General features: G+C 36.2%; 1 protein-coding gene and 1 long non-coding RNA gene across 9 annotated transcripts in view; one reads left to right on the top strand and one right to left on the bottom strand.

Annotated features, from left to right (window-relative positions):
* The window catches only part of LRP2 (LDL receptor related protein 2), a 98,430-nt gene that overhangs the window by 78,190 nt on the left and 4,430 nt on the right, over positions 1-15,810 (top strand). For 4 of the 8 annotated variants that reach the window (XM_085552423.1, XM_085552421.1, XM_085552422.1 and 1 more), the window contains 18 exons: positions 119-247; positions 1,247-1,366; positions 1,915-2,031; positions 2,288-2,404; positions 2,898-3,035; positions 3,560-3,682; positions 4,629-4,757; positions 5,942-6,073; positions 6,957-7,088; positions 7,965-8,108; positions 8,757-8,922; positions 9,762-9,890; positions 10,688-10,908; positions 11,343-11,522; positions 12,275-12,394; positions 13,763-13,853; positions 14,701-14,768; positions 14,928-15,048. In XM_085552423.1, the coding sequence (XP_085408549.1) occupies positions 119-247; positions 1,247-1,366; positions 1,915-2,031; positions 2,288-2,404; positions 2,898-3,035; positions 3,560-3,682; positions 4,629-4,757; positions 5,942-6,073; positions 6,957-7,088; positions 7,965-8,108; positions 8,757-8,922; positions 9,762-9,890; positions 10,688-10,908; positions 11,343-11,522; positions 12,275-12,394; positions 13,763-13,853; positions 14,701-14,768; positions 14,928-15,048 (2,377 nt within the window). The remainder of the gene's footprint in view (positions 1-118; positions 248-1,246; positions 1,367-1,914; positions 2,032-2,287; positions 2,405-2,897; positions 3,036-3,559; positions 3,683-4,628; positions 4,758-5,941; positions 6,074-6,956; positions 7,089-7,964; positions 8,109-8,756; positions 8,923-9,761; positions 9,891-10,687; positions 10,909-11,342; positions 11,523-12,274; positions 12,395-13,762; positions 13,854-14,700; positions 14,769-14,927; positions 15,049-15,810) is intronic. The other 4 variants (XM_085552424.1, XM_085552419.1, XM_085552425.1 and 1 more) reach the window with 3 other exon arrangements.
* Positions 11,605-14,934, bottom strand: LOC146760093 (uncharacterized). The gene is made up of 3 exons (XR_014947942.1): positions 14,382-14,934; positions 11,928-12,034; positions 11,605-11,640 (listed from the first exon to the last, which is right to left on the bottom strand). It is a non-coding gene; the product is annotated as an uncharacterized LOC146760093 (long non-coding RNA).

Here is a 15,810-nt window from a genome sequence, read left to right as displayed (position 1 = left end):
GACAAAATATGTCAAGAAAGTCCAGTAGTAGGAAGTATTGACTATAAATCGTAACCAATTTTGTAAAGCAGAATAGCAAGATCAATTTTCTGGCTAACAATTTCTTCTTGTGTTGCAGTGGGTCCTGCTTATCGTTGTGACAACCACACAGAATTCAGCTGTAGAACCAGCTATCGTTGCATACCACTGTGGGCAGTGTGCAATGGGAATGATGACTGCAGAGACAATAGTGATGAACAAGGCTGTGGTATGTCTGGAAAAGAAGATCCATTTCAACTTAATTTATACCAAAAAGATTTCAATTTATTAACATCTTGGTTTTCTGAAGATCTTTTCAATAATAACGAATCTATTTGTTGACTTTTTATTTTTTATTTTTTTAAATTAATATAATGTAATTACACTTGTAGTTACATGTCTTTAGGAAAACTGTGTGCAGTGATTCATTGTGCAGGTCATGTATTTACAAGCTCTGAAGACCAGGATCATATTATTTTGATTTACATGTCATCAAATGAAACAGGAAATATTTTTACTTGAGCTCAGCTATTATAGACTGTTAAAAGTGTCAATGTGTTCTACATTTATGTAACTGCTGTATTCCTGAAACCATTGGCTTGGGAAATATAATAATACTTTCCCAGACTCTTACGTTTGTGTTGAAACCACTCATAAGCTTTCAAAAAAGTTTATTAGGAAATTACATCTCTGTATCAAGATCAGAAAAGACTCAAAATCATAGCATTTTATAAGGACAGAATTGCAATTGTTGTTCTCTGCTTGTAGAAATAGTTGTGAAAAAGCACATCACCACAAAACATACTCCTTCATTCAGAAATGCTTTTCTTTCTTTGGGCTCATTATTAGCAGACTAATGCAATTCATACATTTTAGTAGCTGTTAATTTAGTAAGTTTCTTTTTTTGTGGGTAGAGTTGTTCCTTTGTAATCAGGATATAGAGGGTTTATTAGGATCCTTCATACTGGAATAATGGCATGGTAAGGAGCAATCATTCTTTTCCTTTGACTTAAGCAAAGCATTAATAGCATTAGTTTTATTTTTTTGTTTCTCCACCTCACTTCTATATAGTTACTTGAGCTGTTTCTTAATCACTCTTGTCATTTGGCCCAGTTTTTGATGCAAGTGTCTCTATCTACTTCCATTATGTTTGGTGTTTTTCATCTCATCCAAAGACTATACTAATATGTGCTGGTCTTGTGTTTTTTGCAAATGGTTTGTGCTGCAGAGGAGATGACTTGCAGTCCTTCTGGAGATTTCCGTTGTGATAATCATCGGTGTATCCCACTGCGCTGGAAGTGTGATGGAGATAATGACTGTGGAGATCAGTCTGATGAGCGCAACTGCAGTGAGTTCTTTTTTTGCTCTAACAATGTAGTCTAGCTTTTGACTTAACTAGCCCTTTGTTTATTATGAGAATGTGGCAGACAGATCTCAATTGCAATCATTTGGTGGTTTTACTTCATAGTCTGTATTTTCTTTGCTAAATTATCATGATATCTCCAAGAAGCATTTCTGAACAATAAAACGAGTAAAGCTAGTCATCGCTGTAAGATAAATTCCCATTTTCTGCTAGGAAATGACATTTGAATTCTGCCCTGTATGCAAATGTGGGAGCACATAGTTTTATAAGGAGTTAACCTTGATTACTTTTTCCTGATTTGAAATGAAAATGATTTGAAATTACGCCTATCTGAGTTTGTGAAAAGTTTTTTTTCCATGCAATGAGAAACAAAATGCAGAGAGTATGGGGAAAAGCTTTATAATATTATTCATTTTTTGTTTATATTATGTCATCAGATAGTACTGCTTTTGTCTGGTTTAGTAAGGCATTTGTGGATATTTAAATCCACAACTGAGAAAATTTGTAAATTTGTACTTTCATTTTAAATGAAGGTCCTCGTGAATGCACAGAAAGTGAATACCGTTGTGACAACTTGCGTTGCATTCCTTCCCGCTGGATCTGTGATCACGATGACGACTGTGAAGACAATTCAGATGAACGTGACTGTGGTGTGTATTGTCTGGATGCTACCTCTTACATGTTCACACTTTGTTTCTAAATTAGTAAATTTTCTGTTTTGTTTCATTCGAAGCATCTTTAATGGAGTAACATTGATCACATCACTTCTGTTGTTTCACCAAAAGTTGCACTTACCACAGTTTTAGTGGTCTGGGCTGTTGCATCTGTAGGATGTTCTCTAAAGATGAACACTTAATAGGATTTGAAAGAACAGATATTTCAACAGTTGCTTGTGAATCTTTTCAGAGCTGAGGACCTGCCACCCAGGTTACTTCCAGTGTAATAGTGGGCACTGTGTTGCAGAGCGCTTCAAATGTGATGGAAATGCTGACTGCCTCGATTTCTCTGATGAAATAACTTGTCGTGAGTTTCAAGTTTTGCAATTGCTGCACATTGAGCTTACTTCCAGAAACAGATGCATGCACTTTACTGTCTCTTTACATGAAATGACTCCTTAGAGGTACTGAATTCTGCAGCAGCAGATGATGTCAGTAGAAGTTGAGGAAAATAATGTTCTTGATCGGCTTTTTAATGTATTAGTAGGTTGCCTTCTCTTACATTAATTATAAGCACAGTTGTAATGCTAGGAAATCAGTATGTTTCCCAGGTCCAACAGAAGGTAGATACGATTGAATTAAAATTCTTGACTATCCCACTTACACTGCTAAGTCCATTGTTTCCAGTTGACCTGTATTCTTACAAGGGTTTGTAATAGAATGAGATTTTATAATGCTCAAATGAGTGGATAGCTTCTATCTATTGATTCCTTCTATCTATAGATCTGCAGTGAAGAAATTCCCAAGTATTTGAATTACAACAGTTAATAATAATGTCAGAATAATTTTATATTTTTCAGCAACACGGTATCCTAATGGTACATACTGTCCGCCCATGATGTTTGAATGTAAAAACCATGTCTGTATCCAGCCATACTGGAAATGTGATGGTGATAATGACTGTGGAGATGACTCTGATGAAGAACTGCACCTTTGCTGTAAGAGAGGAAATTTATATCAAAATGTAAACATGTAGAATAAGATATGTAATTACAATTGGAGTACTATAACAAAGAGTAAGGACGGTACTTTATATTTTCAAGTGGGATGGTTAAAATAAAGGCGTAAGTTGGCCTTTAAAGTTATAATTCAGATAATGTATATTCTCAAAGGTGAGTCTTGTAAGTCGAGTCAAAATGTCCCTCTAAATGTGGATGACCACTTAATTAGCATGCTGAGTGTTCTGTCAGCTTACTTTTAAACAAATCTAGCAACCTTGGTGTTATATGTAGTCATAGGATATCCCTTTGGCCAAAGATCATGTACTGTCTTCTGACAAAAAAATATGTAGTGCCCTGACATATGATCACCAAAATGTAGAGAAAATGTTCTTTTGAATGCCCCCATTATGCATTTTAAAATATATGAGATGTTTCAGTGTTACAGGTTAAAACTGATCAAGATAGCTTGTGACTCAGTGGCATGAAGTTATTAGTGTGACTGACTTGATCTCTCTTTTCAGTGGATATTTCTTGTGAATCTCCATTCCGTTTCCGATGTGAAAACAATCGCTGTATATATAGTCATGAGCTGTGCAACCAGGAGGATGACTGTGGAGATGGAAGTGATGAGAAGGAGGAACACTGTATGTGCACACAGAGAATTTGGCAGCAAATAGGAAATTCAGTAATTGCGATGTGCTTAATAGTGCTGAAGACCATCAGAATTGTCCTAAATCAAACATAAGTATATGAAAACTGGTTCTTAATATGAAATAATGTGAACTATTATTGTTGGTACTGTGTTCACAGCTCCCCATATAAGTTGCAAAATTAAACAACTGTTTGCCTGAAAAGTACAGAATATGGTTTTTGAAATAAAATTCTATTATGAACTTTACCTAAATTTATTTATAATAAAGTCCTTTTAAAATAAGAAAGAAGAAAAAGTTTGGTTATATTATAACATAAGAATGTCATAGATGAGAATTCTTTAAATAGATAAATTGGTACTTCTGAATTTATAGCACTGTTGTGAAAACAGTAAATTTTGATAATTAAGGCCTAATCCCTCGGAAGCTCTGTTAATGTTCAGTAGGGCTTTGCCCTTGGATATATTATGTTATTTGTATTGATAGTGCTGATTTTTATATTATAAAGTGTAGTCACGTTTTTTGTTGTTTATTGAGCAATCAAAATAAGCCAGCTTACTTGTTGGCTCTATTGTGCAATTTTCTTCGAGTTAATAATGTTTACTAATATCTCAATCTCTTGAAGTCTATAGTAGGTGTATAAAGTAGATTTAAAAGGATATTAATAGGTTTGCACTATTTAAAAAAAAAAAAAGCTATTAACAGGAAGAATCTAACTTCTGCCTTCATGAGTCATAAGTTAAAGGGCATCTTTCAGTTCACTGAGGTGTGACTGGAAGTCAGGAGGCCCTGGTTATCTCTACTACAGACTTCCAGCATCACTCTAGTTATTATTTTACCAAATTGCATCAGCCTTCCTTATTAAAAATGTGTAATAGTTCTGTCTCTTGGTACTGTGTAACTGAACTTGTGATACAAGACTGCTTCTTCTCAACTGTAGGTAGAGAACCAACCCCAAGACCCTGTACAACTGAAGAATTCAAGTGTAGTAATGGAAATTGTATCCCTCTACATTATGTCTGTGACAATTATGATGACTGTGGAGACCATTTTGATGAAATGGGCTGCAGTAAGTAATAATAGAATATGAAATTTCAGTCCTATTAAAATCAACATTTCAGGAACAGTGCATGTTTCTTGGATAGAATAGGAGGAAGTATTAATGATGTCTGTGAGGGGTTTAATCAAATTAGTCATTACAATGTCATTTTTTAACTTCCTTGAGGGAAAGCCATAAGAAATTCAGTGCTGATTTCTCTGTTCCCCATACATTTCCAATTGTCTTTAGGTAATATAACCTAGTGCAATGATTTGATGAAAACATAAAAATACAGAAATAATGTGAAACAGTGTAAATCAGGCAGCTCATGACATTCAGCATTCTACATTTGTGAATAGATGCAAATGCATGTTAGATGTTAACATTCATAATATTCCCAACATCAAAATCCTGAGATGTTGTGAGAAGAGCTTTTTGTGTGTGTACAGTAAGTTTATGTTGGTACATTGAATAGAGGTGTTTAAATTAGCACTGGGATGTATATGTTATAAGTGACATAGTGAGGATAATGTAACATCTTAGTATCTTATGTTCTGTCAATAAACATATATTGCTCCTTTCCTACTTACATACAGTGTATCTGAATATGAAAGAACTTTCTATATATGTGAACTATGGAAAAAAAATCAATGTAATTTTGTATGTACTCCGAGAAGAATACAGTCTTCTATCTGTCATAGATTATCTATCATACTTCACTTGCCTTTTCCATTACAGGCATGTCTCAAAGAGTAGTGATTCATTCTATGCAATGATCTGTATTGACTTCAGAAGGCTTTAAATGAGCAAGCTGTCTGTGCAATATATGGTAGCAATTAAGAAGACTTTTTGCTTAGGTGATAAGGAAAGAATAGATAAGAAGCAGATTGGCCAAGCTAGGAGTTAGTCATGTTTATTAAACAGATTCTGCAGTTGCTGAACATATTGTTGAGGAGTTGAGCATGGTTGATTGTGGATATTATCTTGACCCTAATCACCTGCTTCTACAGGTGAAACTATTCTTTGTTGAATTTTGACTGTTGCTTACTGTGCTCTGTAAGTTACTTACACCTTAGAGAGAAAAGATGTTCACATTAATTAGATTTTGCTTAGGAAAATAAAGCTATTTTCAATGTCAGTGACAATGATCAAAATTATGACTTCCTTATTGCTTTATTTTTTGGTTATAATTGTCCAATTTATGTTATTTTCAGATCCTGGAACAGCACGAACTTGTGCAGAAAATATCTGTGAACATAACTGTACCAATTTGAATGAAGGAGGCTTTATCTGTTCTTGTAGGCCAGGTTACAAGGCCAGTGAAAATAACCGAAACTCCTGTGATGGTATTTTCTGTCTTCTAAACATCTTCTCACTGACAAGTGTTCAATGATCTATCACTTCATCTTTCTATATGCCTACTTATTCTTGCATTATAACAGGATGTTCATACATTTACCAGATGCTTTTTAAACCATTTTGCTGCTTAATCATTCTGCTAACATGCACGTCATTCAACAAAGGCTTGTTCAGATTTGTTCTAGTCTTTCACTGGCTGTCGTTTTTGTTTTTTTTTTTGCTTTTTCATGTATACGCTTAGTTGTATTTTTGCAAACCGAGGAACAGAAATTTGCTTTTATTTTTCCTTATTGAAAGAAAATTTACTGGAGGCCACAGTTCTCATTTTGTACTGTTTTCAGTAAAAAACTCATGCAGTTTCTTTGCTTCGATTATATGCAGATTAAATATTGTGAGAAGTTTACGCAGAGGCCATTGTTTGGTGGTCATGCAACGTAGTACCTTCATGTTTACCATTTCAGTATGTTCTGATGAGGTTGCTTCTGTTTGTTGGTCCCAGATATCATGGATGATTTGTAGTTTTATTAAACAAGGTAGAAGGCCATTCTTTTTGATCCTTCCTGCTGATACAGTTTCTTTTTGCTTCACCATTTCTACAAGGTTTTGCTCTTGCATCTCATTGTAGTTCACCAAGGAAAGACAAGAGATGAGGCAGATTTAACACAAATGTGTAATAAAAAATGTGTCTGAAAAGTAATCTGATAAGCAGGAGCTGGAGTTCTTTTAGATAACTGATATTGATGTTGAAGATCATTAGGTCACTGATCTTTTAGAGTATATGGGGAAAAGGGTAAATGTACTGCTTCATAGAGTAAAGATGACCAAGTTGTGGAAGAAAGAGAATGAACTCTATTTATCTTCTCTTTACAGATATCAATGAATGCGAGATCTTTGGAACATGCACTCAGGACTGCAAAAATTCCAAAGGAAGCTATGAATGTTTTTGTGCAGATGGCTTCAAGTCTGTAGGTGATCAGCAAGGGAAACAGTGTGCAGCTAATGGTATGTTAAGCAACAGCAAGATTGATTGCTACCTACAAAGAGCAAGAACAGATAGAGAGTTGGAGGAGCAGATAATAATACTAGAACAGTCGTACAGAGCTGTAGGCAAAAAAGACAAAATGACAACACAATAATATTATATAAAATACTGAAACATTTCTGTATTTAGGTAATTACTTACAGTGTAGCAGATTTCTCCCCTCTACTCGGCTCTTGTGAAGGCCCCATCTGGAGTACTGTGTCCAAGCTTGGGTCCTCCAGCACAAGAAAGATGAAGGGCTCTTGGGATGGGTCCAGAGAAGGGTCGCAGAGATTATCAGAGGGCTGGAGCACATTTTCCATGAAGAAGGGTTGAGGGAACTGGGCTTGTTTAGCTTGCAGAAGAGAACGCTCCAGGGAGTCCTCATTGTGGCCTTCTGATACTTGAAGGGAGCGTATAAACAGGAGGGGTAACAACTTTTTACAAGAGTGGATAGTGATATGACAAGGGGGAATGGTTTTAAACTTAGACGGAAGGCTTAGGTTAGATATTAGGAGGAAGTTTTTCACTCAGAGGGTGGTGATGCACTGGAACAGGTTGCACAGAAAGGTTGTGGATGCCCCATCCCAGGAGGCATTCAAGGCCAGGCTGGATGTGTCTCTGGGCAGCCTGGTCTAGTGGTTGGCAACTTCTGAATCAGATAGGAGAAATAAGGCAGCTGCTGAGTTGAGTAATTTGAAAGCTCCGAAGCTTCAGAAGCAGACCTGTGTCCCTTCTGTTTTCTTATTTAGAGAGAAATTGTTAAAACTCTAATTTAGTTTTGACTATAAATGATTCTTTTTTTTTTTTTCCTAAAAATAAATGCACATGAGAAAAATTATTTATCATTTGTCTAGGTAATCCTCCATTGTTGCTGCTGCCAGATAATGTGCGCATTCGAAGATACAATATCTCTTCGGAACAGTATTCTGACTATATTGATAACCAGGAGCGCATCCAAGCTCTGGATTATGATTGGGACCCTGAAGGGATAGGCCTGAGTGAGTATATGTAGAAAATCAGTGCTCGGCCATGCAGTGAATAGTTGTAAAAGACACATTTGTTTCATAGTTATTTAATTTATGTTGGAAATCAAAGTAGATAAATTAATTGGACAGATCTTGTTTGAATGTGCCTATCCCCCTCTACTTGTTCTTCACCATCAGTGTGGTTCCTTTTAATTCTTTACTTTGATCTTATATAGTTTTTGTTCCATTTTCCTATTATTTTGGTATGAATTTGGCTGTGGAATTGTTACTTTTTACAATTATGCATTAGTAAAGAATTGCTATGAACAATGCCCCTTTCTTCTGGGGGGTTCCCAAACCTGATTCAAGTCCTGTGAAAACTGAACTAAACTACCCAGTATCCTGCGTGTAAGTTTCAAAGTTGAGGTACTGTATTCTTGAAAAACACGATATGCATTTCTTCATAATCTATGTCAAGATTATTTTAGGTGCATGAATCAACTATGATGACAGTTTGACTGTTAGTCAGTGTACGTGGCTTAGTTGAACAAAAAATTCTGCATTCTTATGAATAAAAAATTGGAAATAGTATCTTGACATAAGAGCTGTTGAAAAATAAGAATTTTCAAAGAATTCTGAATAACTAGACCTTAAAAAATATCTTTTTGTTGTTTTGTTAAGGTATTGTATACTTCAGCGTTCTGGCACAAGGTTCTCAGTTTGGAGCCATCAAACGTGCTTATCTGCCCACCTTTGACAGCAGTAGAAACAATCCTACAAAAGAAGTTGACTTGAATCTCAGATACATAGTTAATCCTGATGGCTTAGCTGTTGACTGGGTTGGAAGGTGAGTGTACTGAAAAGCTAGTAAAATGTTGTGTACTTAATATGACAAAATCCACTTTTATTTTCGTTATGAATTCTCTGTTTCAAGATATTTGGTTTGAAGGTAGTCTAAAGGTATTTAGCTCTCCTTGCTCAGACAGCAGGTTAATGCATCAAATAACATGTTGAGGACGGCACCATGCTTTCTCTTGCATTGTACCATAAGTGGCAGTTGTGTGTCAGTTAGTGATAATATGCTACCCTTTGTGACAGATGGGTTCTTCTTTGAGGACTCGGGCAAACGTGAAAACAAGTTTTCACTACTGTTGAAAGGGGACCTTCCCAATCTTGTAATAGAGTTAATTCTCTCTTTGCTTGTTTCTTACTGCCCTTGTGCTATCTGAGCTAGTCCCAAAGCAATGCTGCTCTGAAGTCTGATGAGTATATGCGTGTTCTCAGAAAATGATTATGTTTCTGTAATTGTGCCTGAAAGAAAGATGTGTTTTTTCCCTTCCTCTTTTGTTGTGACTGTTCTTCGGGCTAAAATATGGCAGGTGGGTTTTTTTTTGTTTGTTTGTTTTTAATTAATTCTAGAAATGATGAGATTGTTCCTCTTTTTTTCTCCTATGGAGAAAAATTCTAAGAAAGTTGGGTATAACTTTAAGTTAACTCTAAGTTTAAATCTGATGTTGACGGTATCAAAACGTTCTTGTTGATGGTGAAAATTTTCAGGTGTAATCCATACAGATTAATTTTATTGATTTTGTTCAATTTTGATGTAGCTTTAAATTTTTTTTTTCATTATTTCTCTCTCAAGTGTAAGCCATTTACTATTGAAATGTTTTGATTTCTGTATTTTAGACATCTTTACTGGACTGATGCAGGGACTAATCGAATAGAGGTGGCAAAATTAGATGGGCGGTACAGAAAATGGCTCATCTTTTCTCTGCTGGATCAACCAGCAGCTATTGCTGTCAATCCAAAACGTGGGTAAGTTACTACAGAACTTCCCAGAATTATTTTAAATGTCAGTAAAAAAAAAAAAAAAAAGAAAAATCACAATACTGAACTTTACAGGAAAGAGTTAAGGGTATATTTTCCTGATTAAAATCATGTTTTTCTTTTTATTAGGAGATTTATATCCATGGAAATACATTTTAGGATTAGATTTCATACAGTTACTTGCATTGGTGATAACAGTAGACAGACCAAATAAGAAATTCCTTTCTATAATGCTGTGTGCTCATCACATTTCTCTATAAATTTCTGTATTACTACTGACATAGAGAAATGGATGTGAAGCTCCTTTTTACTAACTGTAGGTAGTGGAGAAATACCGCCTTTCAGTGAAAAACACTGTAAATGTACCAGTATGTTAAACAGCAGTGCTTGGGGCATTTTGTATTTGATAATGGATCGCAGGACATTGTGATATGTGCTTCTAAGCTGGAGTAAAGTAGCATAGTTCCTTGAAGTCATTTGGACTATAGTTTTATCTCAACTGATGAGTGCTTAAAAGATTCGCACATTTTTCTTCCGTTGAGAATGAGAAATTGACATTGAAACCACTTTCTCTCCAAATCAGGACATGAGATGGAAACATCTTTATCTCTTGTACTTGTAACATGCTTATTCTATGACCTTGGTGTGACTTTACTAATTGCAGCTATATAACATTGGCTGCTGCTGAGCAGCTTTATATTTCATGACTAACCGGTTCTATTAAACTCTAATATATGACTGTGGCTAATTCTGAATTAATCTGAATTCTGGTTGTGTTCTTTCAGGCTCATGTACTGGACTGACTGGGGAAGGCAACCCAAGATTGAATGTGCCTGGATGGATGGACAACAAAGACAAACTTTGGTCTCTGAAGACCTTGGCTGGCCAACAGGTCTTTCTATTGATTATTTGAACAATGATAGGATCTATTGGAGTGATTCTAAAGAAAATATTATTGAATCTATGAGACATGACGGGACAGACAGAACCATAGTATTACATGGAGGTAAGAATTTATTGTGGAACTCACATAATAGTAACCAAGATGTGTGCTTAACAAGCACTTAGTTTGCACATGTAGGCTAGATTTTCAAGAGCTTTTCAAAGAACAAGTCTAGGTAGCATTTTCTCCTCCATTATGTATGGATACGTAGCACACCAGGTTCTAAGTTCACAATGCCTGGAACCCAGATAACCCAAGAGTATGTGCCCAGCATAGGGACAACAGGGAAAATTAGTTTCTTGCTCTTTTAATATATATTATTAAGCAGCTTGCAGATACCAGTTCTATGAGGTGGTGAGTCTTGTGATGATATTTATCTTCTGCTATGAGTGTCTTGAAGAGAAAGGATTAAATGATAGGTTTGGTTGAAGAATAACAGTTGTATTGTTTTTGCTAGAGATTTGCTTGCTGACATTATGCTATTTGGCTCTTTTGAGAAGTACACAGTCCATACAGCCTTGATGTCTTTGAAGGCCATATATATTGGATAGCTAAAGAACAAGGAGAAGTCTGGAAAAAAGATAAATTTGGAAATGGAGACAAGGTGAAAGTGCTGACTGTAAATCCATGGCTTACTCAAGTGCGCATCTATCACCAGCATAGATACAATCAGTCAGGTAGGTAATCAGCAACCTGGATAAGCCATTCATTTCTGCAAGAATGAAGTTGGTATTGTTGTTTTCAAAGAGCTTAGTAACGTTCTGATAACATGTCAATCAGCTTGTGATTTTATTTCTGAAAACAAAAAAATGAGAGTCTGGTAAGTATGTTCTACATAAAATGAAATCATCAGTGAAATAGCGTATGCTGCTCTTCAGAGTCTATTAGTAATAGGTCATGGCCCTATCCTTTCCGTTCTTACATCCATCTTGGAACTGTTTGATATGGCAGTCACAATATGAATTTATCCCCGTAATATACAAATTACTGGCCGATTTCCGTTGCCCCTAGGGGGCTGTTTTAACTATGACATGTCTGCAGTAATCACACAGGAGTCATCCAGAAGAACATCCAGCACGCACCTCTTCAAAGATGTTTTAGCTTCCAAAAACAAAAGGCTTCCTGTTGGTCAGAAATGTTCTGTTTCTTCGCTTTCTGGTACGGTACTGGCTTCCAAGAACCATAGTCTCTTAGGAAGAATGTAAGAAAAGTCAGACAGAAGGCTTTGATAAAAATGCGGTGTTGAGACATCAGTTGTTCAAAAAAAACAAACCAACAAACTGTATTTAGACTTGTTTTGATTTCTGGTACATTATACTGATGATACATTACTGCCTATGCAGTACCCTGCTTTATTTCAGTAACTGAGATATGCCTCAGCTGCTGAACTTCTCTTCAGCTTCCTCTACCACATTTTTTTATCTTTCAGTGCCTAATCCTTGTAAAGATGTCTGCAGCCATCTCTGCTTGTTGAGACCAGGAGGATACACCTGTGCTTGTCCTCAAGGGACTCGGTTTGTAGAAGGCAGCAGCACAGAGTGTGATGCAGGTAAAATAATTTGTGAAACTGAAAATAAAAGCAAAGGAAGTTTTGCCTTAATACAAGTGCACTACTGAGTTAGAAATACAGAGGCATGATACAACTGATAGAGTAGATGTTTTTAAGTCAGGAAATAAGGCTTTTATTTTCAGCTATCTGTGTTTTGTGGTCAGCATGTGTACTTCACGTGTACTCTTTGGCTATGATTTGTAAAATATAGAAATACCACTTGAATGTCCAGACTCAGCTGCGAAATTGGTCACAGTTTTGAAATGTTTTTAAAATTTAGAAATACATACTTTCCAAGTGCATTCATTTCAGAACTAGAGATTTTCTGACAAACTACGATTAAATAAAATGGCTTGTGTTTATAATTCTGTACAAGCTATCTGCATGATCAGTATAATAGTGTATGTTAGAAACTGGAAACAAAGCTTGCAGGTCTAACAGCATGGACGGAGTTAACTTAGAGATAATCATATAATGGACGGCTTTTAAGTGCTGGAGATTATTGCACTTGGTGGTTACAGAGCATTAGAGCCCCCATAGTGCATCCAAAAGCACCAATGAAATAGAATTACTCTGCCTTTCCCCCCCCCAAAAAAAAAAAGCATACCAATGCAGGATTTCTGTTTCTTTAGCACTCTTAGCTTACAATGGCATGAATGGTAACCAAAATGTCTCTGTCCTTGCAACATCTCTCTAATCAGTTAGGCTTATAACATTATATCAAGGATCGTTTCCAGTTCTCTGAATTATTTTCTTTTTGCATTTACACGGCCTTTTCTCTTACTTGCATTTTCTTAATAATAAGCGATGCTGCTTTCTGTTGCCACAAAATGCAAGCTGCAGAGAAAATGCTAGTAAGCTGATGTAATAGTGAGTGGAAGCATACAATGCACCTTCAGATTTCATTAAGTAACACTGTTGTTTGCATTTGCTAGTACTTGCTGTGAATGTGCTTCCATCCACTGATTTTCTAGATAAGTAAATACATGGCAGCTTGCTAGCTCTCTCTGTATAACTTCCAGCTGCTTGGATCAAAGGGTTTGAGGAGGAGGTGAAGTGTTGCAGCTTTCTGAATAGAAAGCCTTGAAGGATAGTGGTCTGCATTGATTCAGCAAACAAAAGTGATGGCACATACAACTTTTGAGTTGCTTCTGTACACTTTTATTGAATAAGCCCTTTCTTTCTGATAACAGTTTTTGCTTCAATTAAAATAAATTTATTTGGCAGAAATACAACAAAACAAATAAAGCTGCTGAAAAGTAGCCTGTAAGTTTGTGTACGTAAGTTCTGTATAAATGAAATACTTTATGGTGTTACTTATTTTGCTGAAGGTGTGCTGATAACACATCTGGCTTTCAACTTTTGCAGCTATTGAAACCCCTCCCACAATGCCACCAGCCTGCAGGTGCATGTATGGAGGAACGTGCTATATAGATGAAAGTGGGCTTCCAAAATGCAAGTGAGTGGGCTGTTATGGTAATTTAGGGTCAGATTATGTTCATTTAGTCACGCACAATCAATTCAAGGCTTTTAAATGCAATGGAATTGCTTCAGTAAATATCATGGTTTGGCAATAACATGTTTGTAACAGTCACAGAAAAATGTTTAAGTGTAAAAATATCAGTAAAAAAGCAATGTAAAATTGCATCTGTTTGGGAGAAAACATCAGAAAGGCAAACTTCTATGGAGGCTAGTAAAAGGCTATGTCAAGAAATTTTAATGGAGAAGTTAGGCTCAGTAAAAACAGCTTGAAACAGCCACTAGGTGCCACCGGTGTTCCAATGAAACTAAGTCATTTGACTTCAGCGACTAGTTCTCTGACTCAGCAGTTTTTATTTCCACTTCTTATTCTAAGCAGACATATTTTCTTCACAGTCAGTGAAACATTTCTAAGTACAGAGTTAATTTATGACAAGTGGATTGTATGGTAGAACGACACAAAGATGGTAACAGATATTAAAAAGATTATTTATGAGGAAAAACTCACCAGTATGGATGTCTTTGCTGGTAAACGCTGAGGCAGTCTTCACCAGGGACCAGTCTCCAAGAGATGCTGCCTTAGTGGTGGTCAGCCCTTAAATGAGGTCTAGAGGAGATGGAGTCAAGCTCCACCCCTTCTGGGAGCACAGCTAAATTACTCTCACCTGTGCTCCCACAGCTGACCTGACACTTGCCTCAGCTGATTAATCAAAGGTTCAGGCTGTGATTACCAATTTCCCATACATGGATATACATATTAAAGAATGTAATAATGAAGCTGAGGTTCTGTACTAAGTAAAAGCCTCCTGTTCTACTTATGTTTACAGATGCTCTTATGGCTACACGGGAGATTATTGTGAAATAGGATTGTCAAAGGGAGTGCCTCCTGGAACGAGTAAGTTTCAAGTGTATATTACACTTAATGTTTTGACTTAAGGAATGTGTAATACCACACAATGATACCTGTGGAAGGATAAGCTTATGGTTCACTGGACTCTTTTGTATATGCATCTTTCCTCAGTTGAATGTTTGCTTATTCTTCTGTCTTTGGTAGCAGCAGTAGCAGTGCTGTTGACAGTCATACTAATCGTAATAATTGGAGTGTTAGTGATTGGAGGCTTCTTTAACTACAGACGGACAGGCTCCATTTTACCAGCGCTTCCCAAACTACCAAGGTATGTTTCAAAGACTTTCATGACTGAGTACCGAGAATCTATTTGTGCCCAAATGTTTCTGAAAAATCTAGTTTGTCTGCCATGTGCCTTATTTGATGGAATATGGCCACAGCAGTGTTGCAGCAATTTCGTTGAATTTTTTATTTCTAGCAGTGGACAAAGAACTGCTGTCAAACTCTTCTACATTCTGAATTAGTTTTTTAAATAAGGAGCAATGTAGAAATCAGTTTACTTGATCTGGTACTAAATATTCAGTACAAAAGAATGCAGAAGGTTATAGTTACGTATATCTTAATTTTCTGTGAAATTGTGTCAGAAAACACTGTTCCATCTGGTAAAGCGATCTTTATAACATTGATGGTAGAGTTCTGCAACTGTTTGAAAACTCAGGGGGAAGTTGCAGTGAACTTTGTTTCCAGGGCATGAGATATCTGTGCATTTTGTAGGTTCTTGCTGTTCTCAGTCTCAGTATGCAGCAAAAACTGGCCTTGTGAAATGTAATTTTTAAATATTTGATGCTTTAAATTGAAGGATGATGAAGGCCATTTGCAATGGCTTCAAATGACAAAAAGATGTCACTATGTGATGCTTAAAATTTTATATTTAGCTCTAAGCCAATTAGGTGTCTGTAGAGGTATAAAGCTACATCTTTGCACAGGTTTCACAGTACTAACTCTTAAATCAGAGTGATAGCATGATTGTAATCAGGAATGCAGATGTAGTTACAACTGCTTCTTCAATGGAGTTAATATAAACTGCACT

This window comes from Coturnix japonica, chromosome 7 (assembly GCF_054131305.1).
Source record: "Coturnix japonica strain WE chromosome 7, WE-NBRP24, whole genome shotgun sequence".
Taxonomy (NCBI): domain Eukaryota; kingdom Metazoa; phylum Chordata; class Aves; order Galliformes; family Phasianidae; genus Coturnix; species Coturnix japonica.
This window is presented reverse-complemented; position numbering and strand designations above follow the sequence as displayed.